This window comes from Periplaneta americana, chromosome 15 (assembly GCF_040183065.1).
Source record: "Periplaneta americana isolate PAMFEO1 chromosome 15, P.americana_PAMFEO1_priV1, whole genome shotgun sequence".
NCBI classification, from domain to species: Eukaryota; Metazoa; Arthropoda; class Insecta; order Blattodea; family Blattidae; genus Periplaneta; species Periplaneta americana.
The window spans coordinates 23,300,408-23,324,183 of NC_091131.1; the positions used below are offsets into that span (position 1 = coordinate 23,300,408).

The 23,776-nt window shown below is 36.3% G+C and overlaps 1 protein-coding gene across 1 annotated transcript in view; it reads right to left on the minus strand.

Moving 5' to 3' along the window:
* LOC138714733 (UPF0415 protein C7orf25 homolog) overlaps window positions 1–23,776 on the minus strand; it is a 397,014-nt gene that overhangs the window by 160,581 nt on the left and 212,657 nt on the right. The window contains exon 2 of the mRNA XM_069846832.1: window positions 18,076–18,169. Within this exon, the coding sequence (XP_069702933.1) occupies window positions 18,076–18,169 (94 nt within the window). The remainder of the gene's footprint in view (window positions 1–18,075; window positions 18,170–23,776) is intronic.

Below are 23,776 nucleotides of genomic sequence, written 5' to 3' on the forward strand. Positions count from 1 at the left end.
ACTGAAACACCTGCAACAACTTCTACATTGGACAAACAGGCAAATCGTTTCAAACAGGTTACAAAGAACACATCACAGCCATAACAAAATTACAAAACACCTCCACATATGCAGAACACATACCAAATGCTAACCACACCCACAGAGACATCACCACAGACATGGAAATATTACACATCCAACCAAAAATGCCAGAACTAACACAGTAGAACAATATGAAATATACACACAAAAAACACATCCCAACGAAATTCTCAACACACAACTCAACTTCAAAACACATACACTCTTTGACTCTACACTATACCACAGGAACACACCCTCACAGGAAACAAAACAAGTGGCGAAAAAAAAATAATAATAATTCAGTGGATATATGCTTATGCTACTGTGACTGTTAATAGCAGTTCGGCATAATACGTGGTTTTCCTGTTCATATTCGCTCCGGTTGATTTTGTATTTATCAATTTTATTATTATTTCACTCTTCAAGGGCCCTGATGTATCTAGAATCAACCCGCCATTCGATTTTATTACATATTTTAAACTCTTAAACAAAATACAGCGAATTTAAATGGTTTAATTATGTGTTACCTAGTGAACTACGGCTTTGACGAGACGAGCATGCGCAATGTTATGTCTCTGGAACTTTGAAATTGTCGGCCGGCCCATTCTTTTTGCCGCTAAGTGTACATGTTCGTATACAAAACAGATATGCATCCTCTGCCCTCTTCCTCTAGAAAGTCAAAACCGGGACGCAGTTCATAATGTGTAGTCTTATCGATCACTGCTCTTACCAGTCGTATTTTATTTAAATAACTACATTTTTGTGGCTGATTCAAGGTTCATTGCAGAGGTAAAATGCTGTAGGTAAGACGCTCAAGCAGGGTATAGTTGAGGATATTTTAACTAATATTTTCACTGTCAACATAGACAACATTACATATAAATTGTGTAAAATAAACGTAAAAGTGATTAAACAGTGCACTGAAAGACACTGCAATACCAAAACTCACAGAATTCTGTTGAACGTAATCCATAAGAACCAGTACCATCAAAATTTGAAAATTATTAAGGTATTAACTCGACGTTTAGCATGGATTTGTGTAGCCCATCATGATGTTCACTGCCAACATCCCAGTAGATTAAATAATCTACATTTTGGGAATTTCTAGCAAAATACATAGAAAAATAGTGGGTTTTCAGTGACTAGCGACATTTATACTATTAAAGCTATAAAAAGCTTAATTAAGATCCACATATGTACTTTTCTTTGTTCTTGTATGTAACCTCCTCATTATGTTTGTTATAGGTATTACATTTTGAAACATATTTTCTTTCCGCTTTACAGTTGAATCACCTTCATTCTAGTCAGCATTGGACACTACCACACATGGTCCAACATGTAGTAATTGAATGGTTACCCCGAAAAGAGATCTAACCCACAAACGACAAATTGTTGAGGAAACGAAAAAAACATTTTATTCTTATTTGAAGGTTAATATCTTAAGCAAAGCATACGTATTTGCAGTAGTCCATTCTATTTTACACACATTTGAGTCAAACTATAGGCAAAATAATATATTACTATTAAATATTAACAAATTAATGCAAAATTGAGTGGAAAAACGATCTATCCCTGAAGAATGGAAAAATGATCTAACCTACAACTAACTTAAAATCTATAATAAGAAGTGTAAAAGTCACAATCAATGATGATTCAGTTTCAAATGTTATATTGTCACTTCCACTCAGCTACTTTGAGAGCTTTTTTTATGAAACATCCGTCCCATTGTCACTCGGTTACTTTAAGATTTTGGTAGAATTCACGAAATTGGGGAGGAATGAACTCGCACATATGCAACAAATCCACTTTCTTTGCTTTCTTTATTGCCATATCTCCATTGTACAGTTGAGCTATAACTGTTGGGAGTGGAATTAGCTTATTACGTCGTTTGTGGGTTTCCAAGATCTCATAGGTTTGCCATGGTTGAAGAATATTATGGTTTGCTCGAGTTCTGAGTCTATTTGGCTTCTCTTCTGAAAACTGGATCCAAAAGCATGAAGTAATCTTAAATTTAGGATCTCTTTTAAGCATGCCAGCTATGAGTGACAGATCAAAAAATCTTCTGTGTCCATATAGTATGCGGGAAATCCCTGTCGCAGGGATAAAAACTATGTCCACTAACGAAGAACTTCTGATCAATGGTTGTAAAATATTTATTCCTAATGAGGTAAGGATAGAGAGCTAAGCATCGCCAGTTATTATTCTGAGCGATGCAACGATCGTATGTTAGTTTGTAGAAGTTCTGGAATAACTGTTTCTTCATATCAGGAAGAACCTCTCCACACTGATTACGACAGCGGCATACAGTAACATAAAAAGTGTGATGATGATAATAATAATAATAATAATAATAATAATAATAATAATAATAATAATAATAATAATAATAATGATTACCTGTATTGTACAAAAAACAACATACAGCTTACGCTTCAAATAAGTGTGAAAGCAAAATATTTTTGTGAAATTAATACTATTTTCTCCCTCCTAGTTTTTAATACATTTTCAAATCGGAAATAATGTGTAGGCCTATTCGACAAAACATGTTTTTAAAAATGGTTTCACACGACGTAATATGTGTATGTTACGATGTTGCCTAAATATTTAATGAAATATTACCAATGAATCGGACTACAGATCTGAAAAGTAATAAAAACAGCTTGTAATGAAAATTGCGGTTACATCAGTGTTCCACTCACCGATTCTGATACACATTTTCCCGACACAAAATACCCTTTTCTACTCATATATGGCTTCCCAGCATTCCTTAAGGCTTTATTCTTATCATCCTTCCATTCATGAATGTTTATTTTGCGCTTCCGGCCTTTATTTAATTGTTTTTCAGCACTAATACTCACAGCTTGTTTCCCTACTTCTGCCATTTTAGAACAGATAGATCACTATTCGCCGGAATCCCAATATTGAAACAAAATCTAACCTTTGAAAGAGAAATTATGTGACTTTACGTCCGCCAGGCGATGGCATTTCTTTGATAGATTACTATTCCACTGAAAACTCAACTTTCGATTTTTTGTTGGTTAGATCTCTTTTCGGGGTAACTATTCAATTGTAACAATATTGCACATGTTTTAATATTTTTGTATTTTAATAACCTTCGACCATGACTCATATAGCCCTTGTTTTAATATTTTAATCAATTTATGTTCAATATTCATCACCATAAAGACCAATCATTTCAACTGATTCATCTATTTTGTACTATATACACATGTACCAATTTCATTAATGTAATTAGGCATATAACTCTTTCTGAAGATGACTTATTCAAGCCGAAAACGTTAAAAACTGGATAAACTAATGTAACAAGTATTATAACAACCAATATTTGTTAAACAGATAAGCATAGACGGATCCTGATTACTCCTAATGTTATTGTATTAGCTTGTCGGTCCTCACTATGCCTTTCTAGTACATTATGCAACGACCCTATAATGGTAGTAATTAAGACGCGAGTATGTTTATGAAACGAGTGCAAGCGAGTTTCATAATTTTCATACGAGCGTCTTAATTACCATTATATGCAAGTTTCATACGACTTTTTATGCTCGACCATATTTCTAACTTGAAATTATTCATGTTATTGTTATGTGAGTGAGTGCAATCGCCTACCGCACAAATTGTGAGATGTGCGCAGACGCGTAAGTATTGATTTTTTCCGGGAAACGAATGTCGACAACCTTGATATAATCTAGAGAGTAAGATACAAATTAATCTTGATATAACCTTGAAATTGAATTCGACATTAAAAAACTAGATGACAAATTGAATTTATTTGAATATTATTTGTATGTATGTATTTATTTACACTGCAAGTGGGCAAGCACCCGGTGGCAGTGGTATATACAATATTAACAATACACAATAAAATTAACAATACACAATAAAATAAAACAATTAACGCTAATTATTATAGTAACAGAACATAACCTTCTGCGACAGTATTGGATTTCCAGCCTTCGTGACGTTTCCCTAGTTGTCTTTCGATTGCATATCCGAGAATAATCGAAAACCTGAATTTTAATGAATAGGTGTACTTTAACGACATGCATTAAAGGACTGCTACCAGGTGTATAATTACTACATTTCGGCATGGTCGAGCATAAAAATGTTTTTATAATATAGTTGTCATGACTTTTGAAATGACCTCCGTGTAATTCTCACCACAAGTGGTGGTGGTGGTGGTGGTGGTGGTGGTGGTGGTGGTGGTGGTGAGAGTGAGTGAATGAAAAATTATTTCAACATTCGAGTCCAAAGGAACTGAAAAGAACTACTACAATCATCCCTTGCCAGAACTCTATCCGATTTCCATACACTCTCCCACAACTGCAACCCCTTTCTTTTGAAGTTTCCTCGAGGAAAAAAAACTTAGAAAACAAAACAATTTCTATTTATCAATTTCTTTACCCTGGAGGCTTGAACACAATAATATTCCTTGATTGTTACATATCACATCAGCCCTCATGTATAAGTCAAATTCTCAACCCCTGGCAAACAGTGCGGACCTCTTCAAAAGGAGGGATGGGTTCTGTTGTGTGTGGGGCTATTGTGGTTTGTTACGTGGAGGCTGCGAGAATGTACCGGAAGGGTGGCCACTAGAGGATTTTAACTAAGGGGTTTTGAAGGAGGGTGTGCTCGTGGTTTTGGAGAAGTCAGTGTTACTCAAGAGTCGGGTGAAGGCAGTGGCGTGCTAAATATTTTATGAATTGAGGCACACGCGAGGAAATAGCCCAAATCCCTGCCTGGGCCGATGTATCAAGCAGAATCAATACCTCTTGAGATGAAAGGGTCATGCCGCAACAAATTGTTTCCGTGTCTTGAGACAATTTCAGCAATATACGCGGAACAAATGTGACATTTGTTTTTTCTTTAATGGTGGGTAGAAAAGTATGCATTCTAATATTTCAAGGTAAGGGTAATTTATATTTTACTAATGATGCAAATACAAATATCTGCTTATAGCCAACTCTACTTAAGAAACGAGTGTCATAAAAGTAACACATACCTTCTTATTACATATTTCACGCATTTCACAACAGTTTAGTTCCTTTGTATTTTGTGAATAGTATTTTTTTACTTGGTTATTTAACGACGCTATATCAACTACTAGGTTATCTAGCGTCGATGAGATTGGTGATAGGAAGATGGTATTTGGCGAGATGAGGCCAGGATTCGCCATAGATTATCTGACATTCGCCTTACGGTTGGGGAAAACCTCGGATAAAACCCAACCAGGTAATCAGCCTAACCGGGGATCAAACCCGCGCCCAAGTGCAAACATCAGCAGGCAAGCGCCCTAGCCGACTGAGCTACGCCTGTGGCCAGTGTATAGTATTAGGATAATACGTGTTTATTTTTTACAATAATTACTCAAGATATAATTTAATATTCACCGAAATAGAATGATGAGCTTTCGTTTCCAGCGTTACGCATAAAAAGCACTACAACAGAATTCCTTTACAAATTATATGGCTAAAATAGATAAGTAGGCGTAATAATTGTTATATCTCACTTCGTTTATAAATTGTTTGGTTAATATAGATAAGTAATTTATATATATATATATATATATATATATATATATATATATATATATATATATATATATATATATATCTGACTTCCTTTATAAAGTGTACGGTTGAAATAAATAAGTAAGTAATATATCTGATCTCTCTTATAAATTGTATGGTTAAAATAGATAAGTAATTAATGTATCTGACTTCTTTTATAAATTGCATGGTTAAAATATATAAGTAATATATCTGACTTCTTTTATAAATTGCATGGTTAAAATATATAAGTAATATATCTCACTTTGTTTATAAGTTGTATGGTTACTTACTTACTTACAAATGGCTTTTAAGGAACCCGAAGGTTCATTGCCGCCCTCACATAAGCCCGCCAGTAGTCCCTATCCTGTGCAAGATTAATCCAGTCTCTATCATCATACCCCACCTCCCTCAAATCCATTTTAATATTATCCTCCCATCTACGTCTCGGCCTCCCTAAAGGTCTTTTTACCTCCGGTCTCCCAACTAACACTCTATATGCATTTCTGGATTCGCCCATACGTGCTACATGCCCTGCCCATCTCAAACGTCTGGATTTAATGTTCCTAATTATGTCAGGATAAGTTGTATGGTTAAAATAAATAACTGATATATCTGACTTCTTTTATAAATTGCATGGTTAAAATATATAAGTAATATATCTCACTTCGTTTATAAGTTGCATGATTAAAATAAATAACATATATCTGACTTCTTTTATAAATTGCATGGTTAAAATATATAAGTAGTATATCTCACTTCGTTTATAAGTTGTATGGTTAAAATAAATAAGTAAGCAATAATCAATGCAAAAATAATAATAAATATTCCCATGATGGAGCGTGTGGAATGGACCGACAGAGTAAGAAACGAAGCTGTGTTGGAAAGAGTGGGTGAAGAAAGAATGGTGCTGAAACTGATCAGGAAGAGGAAAATACAATTGTTGGGTCACTAGTTGAGAAGAAATTTTCTACTGAAGGATGCAGTGGAAGAAATGGTGAACGGGAGAAGAGTTCGTGGCAGAAGAAGATATCAGGTGATAGACGACATTAATATATATGGATCATATGCGGAGACAAAGAGGAAGGCAGAACATAGGAAAGACTTGAGGATGCTGGGTTTGCAATGAAAGACCTGCCCTTGGGCAGAAAACTATGAATGAAAAGCACAATTTAAAGGGAATGGTACATTGAATCACACATTCAAGTAGACAAGGAGTAAATTTACTGGGACTCAATGTCCGATGTGGACTGTCATCCAGGAATGTAATTGGATCATTCTTTTTTAAGGGAAGTTACTGGCCTTGTGTATCTCGACATGCTTCATACATGCATTTTACCTGCCATTCGTGTACTCTATGGGGAAGAGCGATTTTATTTTCAACAAGATGGACCACCACCACACTATCACCAAGACCATACCAGGTCAATGGATTGGACGAAGAGGTGCTGTTGAGTACCCTCCACGGTCACCCGACTTAACTCCACTGAACTTTCACTTATGAGGAATCCTAAAGGATGTGAGGTATCACAGGAAACCAGCTACATGACGGAATTGAAATGGTGCGTGTAATCATTACAATGGACACAATGATTATTGTTGCACATGAATAGTTCATCCATTCCGGAAGTGTCTGGAGATAATGGAGAGCACTTCCTGTACTTGTAGTTGTTAAACATGTCTCACAGCTATTCCTTGATTTGTGTATGAATTTAGTAATGTTTTACTCAGGGATGTAACTGAATCATTCTTTTTTAAGAGAAGTTACTGACCTTTTGTATCTCGACATGCTTAATACATGCATTTTACCTACCATTCGTGCAATCTATGGGGACGAGTTTTATTTTCAACAAGATGGCTCATCACCATATTATCACCAAGACCATACCAGATCAATGGATTGGACGAAGAAGTGCTGTTTAGTACCTCCACGCTCACCCGACTTAACTCCACTGAACGTTCACTTATGGGGGATCCTAAAGAATGCGATGTATCACAGGAAACCAGCTACATGAAGGAATTGAAATTGTGTGTGTAATCATCACAATGGGCATATTGATTAGTGTTGCACATGAATAATTCATCCATCCCGGAAGTGTCTGGATGATAATGGAGGGCACTTCCTGTACTTGTAGTTGTTAAACATGTCTCACAGCTATCCCTTGATTTATGTATGAATTTAGTAATGTTTTACTCAGGTATTTTGCACCTTGAAATTTGTACACGTTTCTTTGGTACCCACTGTATAAAAACGTCAATTTTTTTTTTCAGTATTAAATTATTTTGTCTTTATACTCTGCATAACAAAAATGTAAAAATCTATTGTCTCAGAGGCCATAAAAATTGAATCCATAGTACTTCTGAGGGCTATGTGTTGTAATTTGTTGCAACATGTCCTCGGATGTGATGCAAGGAGTTTATACCGCATGGAGCTTGTAGTGGAGGCTAGTTTCTGTGCCATTTGCCAGGATCCTGGAAATTACCTTGGCGCGCAGCGGGGTCGAGTGTGTTTCGAATTCGATGGAGCATTCAAACTTGCGAACACTGCACTCTCCCCACTCTATGGGGACGAGCGATTTTATTTTCAACAAGATGGACCACCACCACACTATCACCAAGACCATACCAATGGATTGGACTAAGAGGTACTGTTGAGTACCCTCCACGGTCACCCGTCTTAACTCCACTGAACTTTCACTTATGAGGGATCCTAAAGGATGTGAGGTATCACAGGAAACCAGCTACATGGCCTTGTGTATCTCGACATGCTTCATACATGCATTTTACCTACCATTCGTGCATTCTATGGGGACGAGTGGTTTTATTTTCAACAATATGGCTCATCACCACATTATCACCAAGACCTTACTAATAGACGGTAATTATACACAGTATTTAAAGGGTGTAAATGATATGTTGTTATGGAAGTGTTGTATCAGTGAAGAATTATGTTGTGTCAGTGAAGTGTGTTGTATCAGTGAAGAAGTATGTCGTGTCAGTGAAGTGTGCTGTGTAAGTGAAACGTGTTCCTGTCAGTGAAGCTTTATAGTTTATAGTGGCAGTGCAAAGTATTTGAACAGTGAAATGTTTTTGAAGTGTTAGTGAAATCAGGATAGAATCAGTGAAATGTGTCGTAGTTCCATTGCAGTGAGTGAGTTGACAGCGAAATGAGTGTAATTTGAAAGGTACTTGTGCAGATATGAACATATCATACTCGTGGGTTTTAGTTCGATCTTAGTTTTAAGATACAAATTAGATTTATTTCAAATGTTATTTTAAGTGATCGTTTATTTAATATAGTATATTCCCTGTTGTTGTTGTTATTATTATTTATGATTATTATTAGTATTAATTATTAGTATTATTATTAATTGTATTTTTAGTTAATAAGTTTATTATTGTCATTATTGAATGTAATTAGTTACCACTGCCACCGGGTATATATCCACTGCAGTGTGAATAAATACATACATACATACACCATACCAGGTCAATGGATTGGACGAAGAGGTGCTGTTTAGTACCTCCACGCTCACCCGACTTAACTCCACTGAACTTTCACTTATGGGGGATCCTAAAGAATGCGTTGTTTCACAGGAAACTAGCTATATGGAGGAATTGAAATTGTGTGTGTAATCATTACAATGGGCACATTGATTAATGTTGCACATGAATAATTCATCCATCCCGGAAGTGTCTGGATGCTAATGGAGGGCACTTCCTGTACTTGTAGTTTTTAAACATGTCTCACAGCTATTCCTTGATTTGTGTATGAATTTAGTAATGTTTTACTCAGGTATTTTGCACCTTGAAATTTGTACACATTTCTTTGGTCCCCACTGTATAAAAACGTTATTTTTTTCAGTATTAAATTATTTTGTATTTATATTCCGCATAACAAAAACGTCTCAGAGGTCATAAAAATTGAACCCATAGTACTTCTGAGGGTTGTGTGTTGTAATTTGTTGTAGCATGTCCTCGGATGTGATGTAAGGAGTTCATACCGCATGGAGCTTGTAGTGGAGGCTAGTTTCTGTGCCATTTGCCAGGATCCTGGAATTTACCTTGGCTCGGAGCGGGGTCGAGTGTGTTTCGAATTCGATAGAGCATTCAAACTTGCGAACACTGCACTCTCCCCACATCCAGCACAATAACTCAACTTGCTAACCATTTCGGTCACGTCTGCATCAGGGGATGAGGAAGCCATTCCAACCCACTCCCACTCCCAACCACCCAACCACCCAACCAACCTTCCTTCCTTACCTACCCTACTGTCCCTTACATCTCCAATATTTCTCTTCGCCCCTAATTCGTTTCCCTTCACTCCGCACTACTGTATTTATTAACTTTCTTCACCCCCTCCCCAACTCACTCCCACTTCCTTCTGCATCACGATTTTTCTTTTTCATCCCTTCGTCTTGTCATTGTCCTAAGTCAACCCCTATTCTTACAGAACCCACCCTCTTTACATCTTCCACAATTCGCGTATTTATTAAGTTTATTCTTAATCCTGAGTGCTTCTCACCAAGTGCGTTTAAATGCAAATCCGACCGAGATATCGGGGAGGCGCTTGTGTCGCTGGGCCGCTGCCAGAGTCTGCAGGATAAACAGTATTACGAAGTCTAAGTGCCGCCGGTACAGGCATGGCACCTGCTAGGGAAAAAAATAGCATTTCCAACCAAGTAAGTGCTTGAGATGTAAAATAACACCGCGGAGAGTTTAATTTCTCGCTGAAAGTCTACCTTGACGCCCAGGATTGACGAGTGGTTGCCATCACCGGAGCTTCGATTATTATTGTCGTAATTTGTTCCACGAAACTGCGGCGGGCATCGAAGCGACGATAATGGCGTCATATTATAGCGACAATTCGTTCCGAAAATAAAGCTCAGCCACACATAAATATCTTTCTTTTAATTTATAACTATGAAAGAAACGATGTACGCTTATTACAAGAAATGGAATCCCTTAATAATTTAATTGGATAAAAATTATTGAATCCATTATCTTTCTTATAAGACATTAACTTAAGGTTATGTGCTACTGAGCTATAAAATTTTCAAAATGTTTATCTGATTTCAATTTTTTTAGTTGGTATTTAACAACGCTGTATCAACTACGAGGTTATTTAGCGTCGATGAGATTAGTGACAGCGAGATGAGGCCGAGGATTCGCCATGATTACCTGACATTCACCTTACGGTTGGGGAAAACCTCTGAAAAAACCCAACCACGTAATCAACCCAAGCAGGGATCGAACCCGCGCCCGAGCGCAACTTCAGATCGGCAGGCAAGCACCTTAACCGACTGAGCCACGCCGGTGGCTATATCTGATTTCAATGACATTCCTCATTCCTTTCAGTGAAATTAGATGATGTTGAAATTTTCAGAATTTTTGGTTTGTAAATACTTACTTATGGCTTTTAAGGAACCCGGAGATTCATTGCCGTCCTTACATAAGTCCGCCATCGGTCCCTATCCTCAGCAAGATTACTCCAACCTCTACAATCATATCCCATCTCTCTCAAATCTATTTTAATATTACCCTCCTATTTACGTCTCGGCTTCCCCAGAGGTCTTTTTCCCTCTGGCCTCCCAACTAACACTCTATCGGTCTTACTAATAAAAACTCTATATACAGACGTTCAACTATCTTATACTTATACAATGAGTAGCTCGTTTATAAGTCGTGTGTAAATTCCTTACTAATAATTACTACATACGTCGTGTATAACAGTATAACTATTACACAGCTACGTCACAGTTTTGTCATTACTTCACTAAGAACGGTAATAGAATATCTGAGGTTCTCTCGTGCATCCGGTAGAGCGCTCTAGTGTGCCGTGTTAAGTATCGATAGTACAACTGGCTCTGATCGATTACCATACTATATTTTGGTCAAAGAGTATAAGCTACGGGAATATTATTCTAATTATTCTGTGCTCTTTGGTTTGTTCTTCTGTGGTTACAAGGCCACCATCATCATAAAATGACAGTCGATACGAACAGCTGTTAGAGTGGAGGCCATTTTTTCTCTATATACAACGCTTAAACAAGGGGTTTCGTGTATATAACTACTGCAAAGTAATTCCCATTGTATAGTTACAGACTGTTTATACATCCATCGCTTATACATGATTTATTAGTAATGTTTTCTGTCCTAACTTTGCATAAGTCTCATATAAAAACTGTACACGGTTTATTAGTAAGACCGTATATGAATTTCTGGATTCGCCCATACGTGTTACATGCCCTGCCCATCTCAAACATCTGGATTTAATGTTCATAATTATGTCAGGTGAAGAATACAATGCGTGCAGCTCTACGTTGTGTAACTTTCTCCATTCTCCTGTAACTTCATCCCGCTTAGCCCCAAATATTTTCCTAAGCACCTCATTCTCAAACACTCTTAACCTCTGTTCCTCTCTGAAAGTGAGGGTCCAAGTTACACAAAGAACAACCGGTAATATAACTGTTTTATAAATTGAAGACCTCGGGAGTAAATAATGATAAGCAGGGGCAGGTATTTATGGAGATTAATTTGATCATTTGTGTTTTTTAATACAGGTGTCGGCGAAGATTGTTGGAGATTGATTTGTACTCTTGGTGGAAATTAATGCAAATTTTGGAAAATACAATTTTTTTGAATTGGAGTATTAATTCAGTATGAATATTACTTTCCAAATAATTGACATTAAAGGTTTGTTGGGTTCTGGTAAAGGTGCGGTATGGCCAATAGACAATATTATTGAGACTGTATTTAACACACATTCATTAAAAACGAAAAAAACTTACAGCCCTCAAATTAACACTTTCAAATTTAAATAATTGATTAAATGGCGATCTTACTAGTGTTAATTACGTATGTGCGGCTTACAGCTGTTTCGGTGCTACTTAACACCATCCTCAGAGCCTACTACATCTCGGCGCTATCTCAACTTCGCTACCTAGCTTATGTAGTGTAGTTTAAACAGCAGACAGCTAAAGTTGGAAGTAAACACTTGTTCAAGAAACACGACAAAGATTTAACAACCAAATGGATATCTCAAAGTTCGAGGACCCCAACATTAATGTTGTAACTAGCAGTCACATATTATTGTAATAGCCAATCGTTTTACTTCTTTTTTCTTCACACGAAGATCATGATAACCACTCGGGATTCCAACTGGCGATCTCTGAAACACGACGAGCTTCATTGTGATTCTTGACGAGTTCCGCCAACCCTTGCACCGCGAATACCAAGAGGGTAACTTGAGTTGTCCCACGTATTTTGCATTTAGATGCAGGAATTAATAATTATTTCCAACTACGAGACTCCTCAGAGATCAGTGAATTTATACTCCGGCAGTTATTTTAATTAACGTCCTCTAGCAAGCGGCCATTTGCCCATCTCCGAACTCCATTTAGCACTTCGGGCATGTCGCTTGGTCACCTAACATTTGAGAGTGTCGACTTACACAAATCAACAAAAAACATTAGAAAGAAAAGGATACGTTAAACATGTGAGAATTCCATATTGAAACTTTCGTACACTACTTTTAACACTTAAATATAAATAATTGGAATATGCATGGTAAGAATTTCCTTTGTTAAATTTCAACGTACCGCGTTTACATGTTTCGACCTATTTATGGGTCATCTTCAGAACTGGTCGTTGTTGGCCTTGGCGCCACTTGTTCTGTTTCCTGTGGTATAGTATAGTCAAAAAATGTGTGTGCTTTGAAGTTGAGTTGTGTGTTGAGAATTTCGTTGGGGTGTTTTTTGTGTGTCTGTATATTTCACAATCAAATACATAGTACAAGAAAACGGATACAACCCTAACATAATAGACAACATAATACCACAGTCTACTATATACAGTCGCGAAGCTTGAGGTGATTTTTTTGCAAATCTCGTTATAAAGCGCTCCAAGCGGTTAGCAACTAGAAACAATAGACTGTCCACGGTCGAACTTTGGACTGAATCGTATTTCCATCGAGTGCTAGCTCGTTGCGTATTTCACATTGATGCTTGTGAAATGTTCGTTATTGGTTGTAATGAAAATGTTAATGGCTAAAATACAATAATTGGAATAATAATATTTTACTAGACACGTAGAAAAATTAAGTTTGTTTTAATGAAATTTATTGATCACGTTTTATTTTCAATTCTGGTGGGATTATTATTGCTTAGGCCTACTTTTTTTTTTCAAAGGATATGTTTTTAATTACAGCTGTTAATTTTGTTGTTATTTTTATTTGTTACTTTACTAGAAACGTAGAAAAAGTCTGTTACAATAAAATTTATTGATCACGTTTTATTTCCAATTCTGGTGTGATTATTATTGCTTAACCTCATCCCACTTTGTTAACTACGTAAGCCTACACTACAAGTACAGGTACACGTAAGTTACTCCATTAATTCATATTTCCATTATTATTGTTGTAAAGGGAAATGCAAATTAATATTTATTGATTTCATAGTTAATTATCGCTATAATCTTGAATGAGTGAAGCGATTATAGTAAATTTCAGTTCGTTTTGCACAAACAAAAATAATATTAACTTATTTCTTGCAGGTATCTTCGAGTTTATGGTGGAATTTAATATACTTCATTAAAATAATAAATTAACTTTATGCATTTAATATTTCAATAATGGAAGGAAGGTGTTAATTTTTCCAAAAGAACACAACGAAAGTGTAACATATTTTGTCGTCTACTAGGAGAGAGATCTGCGATGATGAGGCGATAGTAGCGATCCTAGTGGTGGGCAACTACCCATGTTTGCATTTTTACTACATATTGAGCTTCGCGACTGTATATAGTAGACTGTGATAATACGTAAGATAAAACATAATCACAAAAAACAGAAGAATACAACCCAAACACAAGAACACAAAAAATACATCACACTAACATACGAAAACAAAAACACACACAAAATTGCAACCTTATTCAAGAAATTAAATTACAACATCGCATACAGAACAAATAACACTCTACAAAAACATCTCAACACACAAACAAAACAAACAAACAAACAAACAAACAAATACAACCACACAGGCGTATACAAACTCAAATGTAGCACCTGCAACAACTTCTACATAGGACAGACAGGCAGATCGATTCAAACACGTTAAAAAGAACACATCACAGCCATAACAAAATTACAAAACACCTCCACATATGCAGAACACATCACAAATGCTAACCACACCCACAGAGACATCAACACAGACATGGAAATACTACACATTCAACCAAAAAGCCAGAAACTAAACACACTGAAACAATATGAAATATACAGACACACAAAAATACACCCCAACGAAATTCTCAACACACAACTCAACTTCAAAACACACACACTCTTTGACTCTACACTATACCACAGGAACACACCCTCACAGGAAACAGAACAAGTGGCGCCAAGACGAACAACGATCAGTTCTGAAGATGACCCATAAATAGGTCGAAACATAGGTAAACGAGGTACGTAGAAATTTAATACTGGAAAGTCTTACCATACATATTCCGAAGTGATACAGTGTTAAAAGTTGTATAATCAAGATGTATAAATAATTGATTAAATGGTGATCTTACTCGTGTTAATTATGTAAGCATGTGCGGCTTACAGCTGTTTCGGTGCTACTTAACACCATCTTCAGAGCCTACTAGATCTCGGCGCTATCTCAACTTCGCTGCATCAACATACACAACATATCTAATCATCCCACACAACACAAACATGCTGCATTCAGGACAATGGTACATACTGTAGATTACTCAACATACCCATGAGCCAACAACACTACAATGAAGAAGTGAACACAATCAAATACATAGCACAAGAAAATGGTTACAACCAAACATAATAGACAACATCATAAGGAAGACAAAACAAAAACTCAACAAACACAAAAACACAACACGAACACAAGAACACAAGAAATACATCACACTAACATACGAAAACAAAAGATCGCATCCTCATTCAGAAAACAGAAATACAACATAGCATACAGAACAGAAAACACACTACAAAGACATCTCAACACACAAACAACACAAACAAATAAATACAACCACACAGGCGTATACAAACTCGCATGCAATAGTTGCGACAGTTTCTACATTGAACAGACAGGCAGATCATTCCAAACTCGATACAAAGAACACATTAAAGCAATAACCAGAGGACACAATACATCTACATATGCAGAACACGTAACTAATGCTAACCACACATGCAATAACATAAATACAGACATGGAAATCCTACACATACAACCCCAAAACCGAAAACTCAACACACTAGAACAATATGAAATATACAGACACACTAAAACACACCCTAATCAAATTCCCAACACACAGATCAATTTCAGAACACACACACTATTTGACGCAACTCTTCATCACACGAACGCACCCACACAACAGGCAGCGAAGTTGAGATAGCGCCGAGATCTAGTAGACTCTGAGGATGGTGTTAAGTAGCACCGAAACAGCTGTAAGCCGCACATGCTTACGTAATTAACACGAGTAAGATTGCCACTTAATCAATTATTTATGTAAGAATTCATCAATGCTTCATCCGTCTTCTTTCCTACAACAACGACTTCAAGTCCAAAGTTGGCATTCTTTAGGCGTAATATGAAAGATAACGTAATAAAGGCAAAGGCAAAGACCTCCTAGAATGAGGGCCCATTTGAACCTACTCGGTGGGACATTCCGAGTAAAGGCCCATTCACAATGAAAACCAGGTATCTTGTTTCAACTAGAATTGGAACCGGGGCCCGCTAGTTTTACAGTCAGACGTGCTAACTGTTACTCCAAAGCGGTGGACGAATAGATAGATTGAAACAGAGTAAAAACTAGAATAGAGTGTACAATAGATTTGTATTGTTATATGTAATAGATTTTTAGAGTGGAATAGATAGAATAAAATAGATAATAAGATAAATAAACAGAATAATGTAAGTACAGTATTATCTGAACTGTAAGTCATCGCACTTAGCAATAAATTACGTCATCATTTTCTATTTTACTGTGGATTTATTTTCCCCTTGAAATTAGGCCTATATTCTATCATATATATATATATATATATATATATATAAATTGAACTGGTAATGGAAATTACGGGAAAACGGCTGAACGGATTTTAATAAATGACCCCTCATTTTGAAGCTTGGAACACAAAGTTTTTCGGAAAAAATGATAGTTTTCAGTGAAATGTCAATTTTCCTACATAATTTCCCTATTTGACAAAATCCACCTGTCGTCAGTTTTGAGAACTAGCTAATTGCATTCAGGAGTAGCGGAACACACACTACAGTAAACAATATTACACGAAGACCATGATCTGCAAGAATGCTGACACATTTAGAGCTCAAATTAAATTGGTTATTAAAAACTTAACTTACTAAAAATAATTTACAGGTTCGATTCTGTGGTGTGTAATTTTCTGGGTACAACTGTGTATTAGATATTAAAAACTACAAAACTTGAGTTGGTTTGATGACATTATTACTATTAGAAATGAAATATTATTGTAGCTAATGCCGTGATGTGACTATTTTTCATTAATTATACATATTAATGCTATATTGATGATACGAAAGTGAAACGTTTTGGGGTTATATAAGTAGGTGTAGAGAATAACTTAAATTAGATTTTGATTTCTATATTTTACTGAGTGGCGGCTATATAGTACATATAGTATATGTTACTGAAAGCTATAAAACTTACGTAAGATAATAATATTATTAAAAATCAAATATTTTTATAGTTATTAATCAAGTGGGGTTGGGTATTTTCGTATATTTAATGGCGGTGTGGTGTAGATATTTATATGCGTGGTTCTCTTCAGTATTGGCTCGAGAGAGAGTATCTTTCATTATTATGGAAGCAAATAACTTTCAGAATGTCTGGTATTCTTCATTGAAAATAAATCTGAAAAATGTTTATTTGAACGTTTAATGAACTTAGTTTGCAGCGTTTGCTGCACAAGCCACTAGTATATAAAATTTTCTAATAATTCCGTGAATAAATATTCGTGTCTCAAATAAGCTTTTCCTGTTATAAATACTCTTAAATATCACGATTCGTTTCCTTATTTTCCCCATAATTCCAAATCCTAGCACAAGTTTTATGATCCCTTAATTTCCATTCAAATTATTGAAACAATAATCTATATATTTACAGTATCAGTTTGAATATGGCGTGTTGCAAAATGGCAGCGATAGACGCAGTGTGTACATAGTTTGCTCAAGTACAGTACATAAACATGCGTAGCCACAATAAAAAGATAAAATGTCGCACTTTGTATGCATTTTATTAAATTTTCAAAGGCAAAAAACTGTTTCATAACTTTTTACTAGCGAAGTTCTCAAGTTGTTAGGGGAAAGAGAATGTGGCAGATATCCAAATATAAAATACAAACACAATGTCTTACCAACTGCTTTCTCCTCTCGGCGGAAGTCGCAGCGTCATATTCTGAGCCCACCGCCCGATCAGGACAGGGGGAAGAAGTGCCAAGCAGCGTTTTACTGCAACAGAAACACAAGAGAATCAAAGCTCGATTCACACCGCCAAACGTCCGCAGCAGTAACAGACAACAGAGCAGTCAAATATTTTTTTGCAATTCGTTACTTGCAGAGAATATTCCTCTCAAGCATTTATTCACCAACAGAATGTAAGAATCCCTTGAATTTCAGTCAATGAGAGTAATTTATCATTACAATATTATCGTTTTAAATTATCGATTTTGTTTCATCGCTACTCTCTGTCAATGGTGCTGCATGTTGGGATCCTTACAGATTAGAACATATTAAGACACTGGAAAAGACTCAAAAACGGGCTCTCAAGTGTTGTCGGAAAAATTCACCATTAAAATGGGACACACTCACGGACAGGAGAACGCGAATTCGATTATGCGCACTGTTCAAAACATACAGAGGTGAGTCTGCCTGGACAGAAATAAATAATAGGTTGCAACCGCCAAATTACTCTTCAAGGAAAGACCACTCATATAAATTGAAGGAAAGAAGACAGAGGACGGACACTGGAAAGTTTTCTTTTCTCAATCGTACTATCAGGGACTGGAATGCTTTACCTGCAGACTTACTAAAGGCTTTGCCAACAACCAAAACCGTATTTAAAGTAGGCTTAAGTACCTTACTAATAGACGGTAATTATACACAGTATTTAAAGGATGTAAATGATATTTTGTTATTGAAGTGTTGTATCAGTGAAGAATTATGTTGTGTCAGTGAAGTGTGTTTTGTCAGTGAAACGTGTTCCTGTCAGCGAAGCTTTATAGTTTATAGTGGCAGTGCATAGTATTTGAACAGTGAAATGTTTTTGAAGTGTTAGTGAAATCAGGATAGAATCAGTGAAATGTGTCGTAGTCCCAGTGCAGTGAGTGAGTTGACAGCGAAATGAATGTAATGTGGAAAGGTACTTGTGCAGATATGAACATATCATACTCGTGGGTTTTAGTTCGAACTTAGATTTAAGATACAAATTAGATTTAATTCAAATGTTATTTTAAGTGATAGTGCTTCATTTAATTTAGGATATTCCCTATTATTATTATTATTATTATTATTATTATTATTATTATTATTATTATTATTATAAATTACTGTTAGTATTAATTATTTGTATTAATTATTGATATTATTATTAACTGTATTTTTAATTAATAAGTTTATTATTGTCATTATTGGGTGTAATTAGTTACCACTGCCACAGGGTATATACCCATTGTAGTGTGAATACATACATACATACATACATACATACATACATACATACATACATACATACATACATACATACTGTGACAGCGACGTGAGATTCGAACTCACGACCAGCGTCCCGCAAGAGAGAAAATCGCGCGGAGCACTTTGGAATGGCGCGCGGCTGAGAGGGGAAAGGGCCAACGCGGCGAGAGAGTGGAGAGAGTTTGCGCGCGCATCTTCTGCTTGCCTAGAGAGGCCGAGAAATCCGTCGAAATGGAATTCGAACTTTCGAGGCTACGTCGCTGTGGTTATAAATTACGGTCGCGAAGGAACGACAGCAGTTTTCAGTTGATTAGTCAGCCAGTCAGTGAGCAAGCCAGAGCAAGCAAGCCAGTCTTGTGTACCGGAGTTCGACTCGAGTGTGCGTCCGCATCTGTGTCAGCATCCGAAGGCCTGAGTTCGAGTGCAGTGGACCGCAGTTGGAGGGACCTGAGTTCGAGTGCAGTGGACCGCAGTTGGAGGGACCTGAGTTCGAGTACAGTGAACTGTCTCTGAAGGTCTCTGGTTCGAGATACTGTGAACTCGAGTGACTGAGCTAGAAGAACTGTGAACTGAGAACTGATAGTTCTGATTTGTAAATAGTGCTTTGTAAATATTAGTTAAGATTAACAGTTCATTGTTGTTCGTACTAGTCCAAGTAAATTGTCATTGTAGTCGGTGGAGTGCTATAACGAATACTGTGTTAAGTGAAAATCCAATTGTTGACGAGAGCGTTTAAGGCGAATTGTAGAAAGGAATTATTGTTGTGGCGAATAAATTACATTGTTGTTACAAATAAAATTCACAATACATACATACATACGTTTCTTGTTACGTCTGTTATAAAACATCTGGGTCAAATCATGTGTGTTAGGGTATAAGATTGTGTAATATTTTATTACAAAGATTCCCTGAATCTAACCTGAATATACGTAAGTTTAAAAGAAAAACAATATACTTTTATAGAATTGACTTCTAATTCATTTTTATTTTTATCTTTTACTCTGGTGGCATGATTGACAAGACCTGATGGCCTTAACACTACCAGAATAACTAAATTTATTATTATTATTATTACTATTATTATTATTATTATTATTATTATTATTATTATTAATCATAGTTAATAATACGATTTTTTGTATTCGACAAATATTGGAGGAAAAATGGGAGTATAAAGATGCAGCACATCAGTTATTCAAAGATTTCAAAAACGCATAGGACTCGGTTAAGAGAGAAGTTTTATATAACATTTTTATTGAATTTGGTATCCCCAAGAAACTAGTTCGATTAATTAAAATGTGTCTTAGTGAAACTTACAGCAGAGTCCGTATAGGCCAGTTTCTATCTGATGCTTTTCCAATTCACTGCGGGCTAAAGCAGGGAGATGCACTATCACCTTTACTTTTTAACTTCGCTCTAGAATATGCCATTAGGAAAGTTCAGGATAACAGGCAGGGTTTGGAATTGAACGGGTTACATCAGCTTCTTGTCTATGCGGATGACGTGAATATGTCAGGAGAAAGTTCACAAACATGGGAATTTTACTTGAAGCAAGTAAAGCGATAGGTTTGGAAGTAAACCCCGAAAAGACATAGTATATGATTATGTCTCGTGACCAGAATATTCCACGAAATGGAAATATAAAAATTGGAGATTTATCTTTTGAAGAAGTGAAAAATTTCAAATATCTTGGAGCAACAGTAACAAATATAAATGACACTCGGGAGGAAATTAAACGCAGAAAAAATATGGGAAATACGTGTTATTATTCGGTTGAGAAACTTTTATGATCTAGTGTGCTGTCAAAAAACCTGAAAGTTAGAATTTATAAAATAGTTATATTACCGGTTGTTCTGTATGGTTTCGAAACTTTGACTCTCACTTTGAGAGAGGAACAGAGATTAAGGGTGTTTGAGAATAAGGTGCTTAGGGAAATATTTGGGGCTAAAAGGGATGAAGTAACAGGAGACTGGATAAGTTACACAACGCAGAACTGCATGCATTGTGTTCTTCACCTGACATAATTAGGAATATAAGATCCAGACTTTTGAGATGGGCAGGGCATGTAGCACATATGGGCGAATCCAGAAATGCATATAGAGTGTTAGTTGGGAGGCCGGAGGGAAAAAGTCTTTTGGTTAGGCCGAGACGTATATGGGAGGATAATATTAAAATGGATCTGAGGGAGGTGGGATATGATGACAGAGACTGGATTAATCTTGCTCAGGATAGAGACCGATGGCGGGCTTATGTGAGGGCGGCAATGAACCTGCGGGTTGCTTAAAAGCCATTTGTAAGTAAGTAAGTACTGTGTATAAATATAAAATTTTATTATAAATAGAGATACAGAACAGAAAATAGGATCTAATTTAAACATTTAACTACACATTTCTTCTTTGCATGGAATAAAAACTCTATAGAAAATTCAGGCCAGTTCAAATGTGTTTGTAGTCTATAATTATTTCATACACACAGCAAAGTCCTAGTAACACAATAATATTTAAAATCGATAGCGACATCGACTCGGCAATTCTTTTGCAACCCACTGTACGTGTAGCTACAAGAGATGCTGAAAACGCGTTTTTTATTGTAAAATCTAGGAATGGATTCTTTCGTAGCTTTACAGTACGCCTACTCTGTTTTCATACTTCTATAATGAGAAAATATAAGAACAAAAAAGCTATAGCTACCCTGAAGAGAACAATCCTCACAGGTAATACAGTTTGTGAATGTAAACTCTCTACGAATAATTTATGTAGATTTCACGTTCCATAGACCTTTGTGTTGAGAGATAACTTCAGCAAAGGAACAACACAGGCCGAATCTCAATTTAAACCCTGCGTTTTAGCAATGGTTCCGCACTCCGCAGCGAATGAAGTAACAGACAATGAAAGAGAAGCTTTACAGGAAGTAAATTGCTTGACAATTGAAGGACAATGTGCGTGAAGAAGTACGCCACAACCCGGGCCCCTCATCTCTACAGGGGTGTGAAGAAGATGTAAGACTAGCTACTGGTTCCGGGCAATTAATTCATTTCAGTACCGCGCGTATCATTTCCTCGGGATGTGTTCCGCCTGCAAACACGATCGTTAGACTGAGATACGAGTTGAGAAGTTACAAACTCTTTTATACAGGGTGCTAAAAAAAAGCATTCACAATTTTGAGAGGTGATAGTACAGGGACATCATTTTATTTTTACTAACATTTTTAATATTAACTTGCCTATACCTCCGGATCAACGATGTTTGCCACCCCGTTCCACGACTGGAGTTCGATGATACCGGCGTAATATACAAACAAATCACTTTACTAGGTATAGGAGGGAAGAAAAGTAGTTCATCCATTTACGTAAACTAGGAAATATCGCGATTTTGAGTTTGATCATTTCCATTAGGTTTTTGTTTAATGAAAAAATACAGTACAGTATTAACAATGAGTGTTTTTACTCACGAACTGAGCTGTCCATGTGGACGTATTCATTATGCAGTGTATATTATACTGTCTACAGCACATTAGCGTACAATATAGAGAATGAAGTTAAATTGAAAAATAATCATAATATGGATATTTAAACACATTTTTTAAAATGGTGGCCGTTCATTTCGATACAGGCTTTAGGTCTAATGTGCATATTATCGCACTATAGACTATTGTACCTAATCCCAATTACTAGTTTCGTCCTTCGTACTAGTAACTCATGTTGAAATAATTCTGTACCTACTCTACGTACTGTGAATTCAATCTTCACTTCTGCCCGACCTGAAAATATAAAATTACTCAGACATGCTATCTACTGTCCGTCCAAGTGGTTATGCCGCAGGATTGTAGAAAGGGAGGAAATCACGTGACAGTTAATCACTTAACAAGGCCCTTTTATTTAAGTTATTTTAAACAGTTTTATAATATTACGTAGACGTCCAATTCCTAACAGAAATTAATGTTCTAGAAAGGAGCTAAGACGGCCCAGCCACTAGCTGGCGAATAAAAGCTGGTGGGGGAAACCGGGATACGACGTAGGCAAATGGACGACAGTACCTGTGCGAAAATGATTCAATATTGAAAGCTCTTTCGTCACTGGAAAACGCGAACATATTTTTGGAACGTACTGTTTACTATGACCGTAAGACTACTATGACTGTATATGCAGTCTTGGTTCTGTGTAGAGGACGGTTAAACTTCATTAGTAGAAGGGGTGGGAGTGAAGTACATTAAAAAACTCAGGTACAATAAAAATTGAAGTAAAAATAAAATTATGTCCCTGTACTTACTTACTTACTGACTTTTAAGGAACCCGGAGGTTCATTGCCGCCCTCACATAAGCCCGCCTTTGGTCCCTATCCTGAGCAAGATTAATCCAGTCTCTATCAT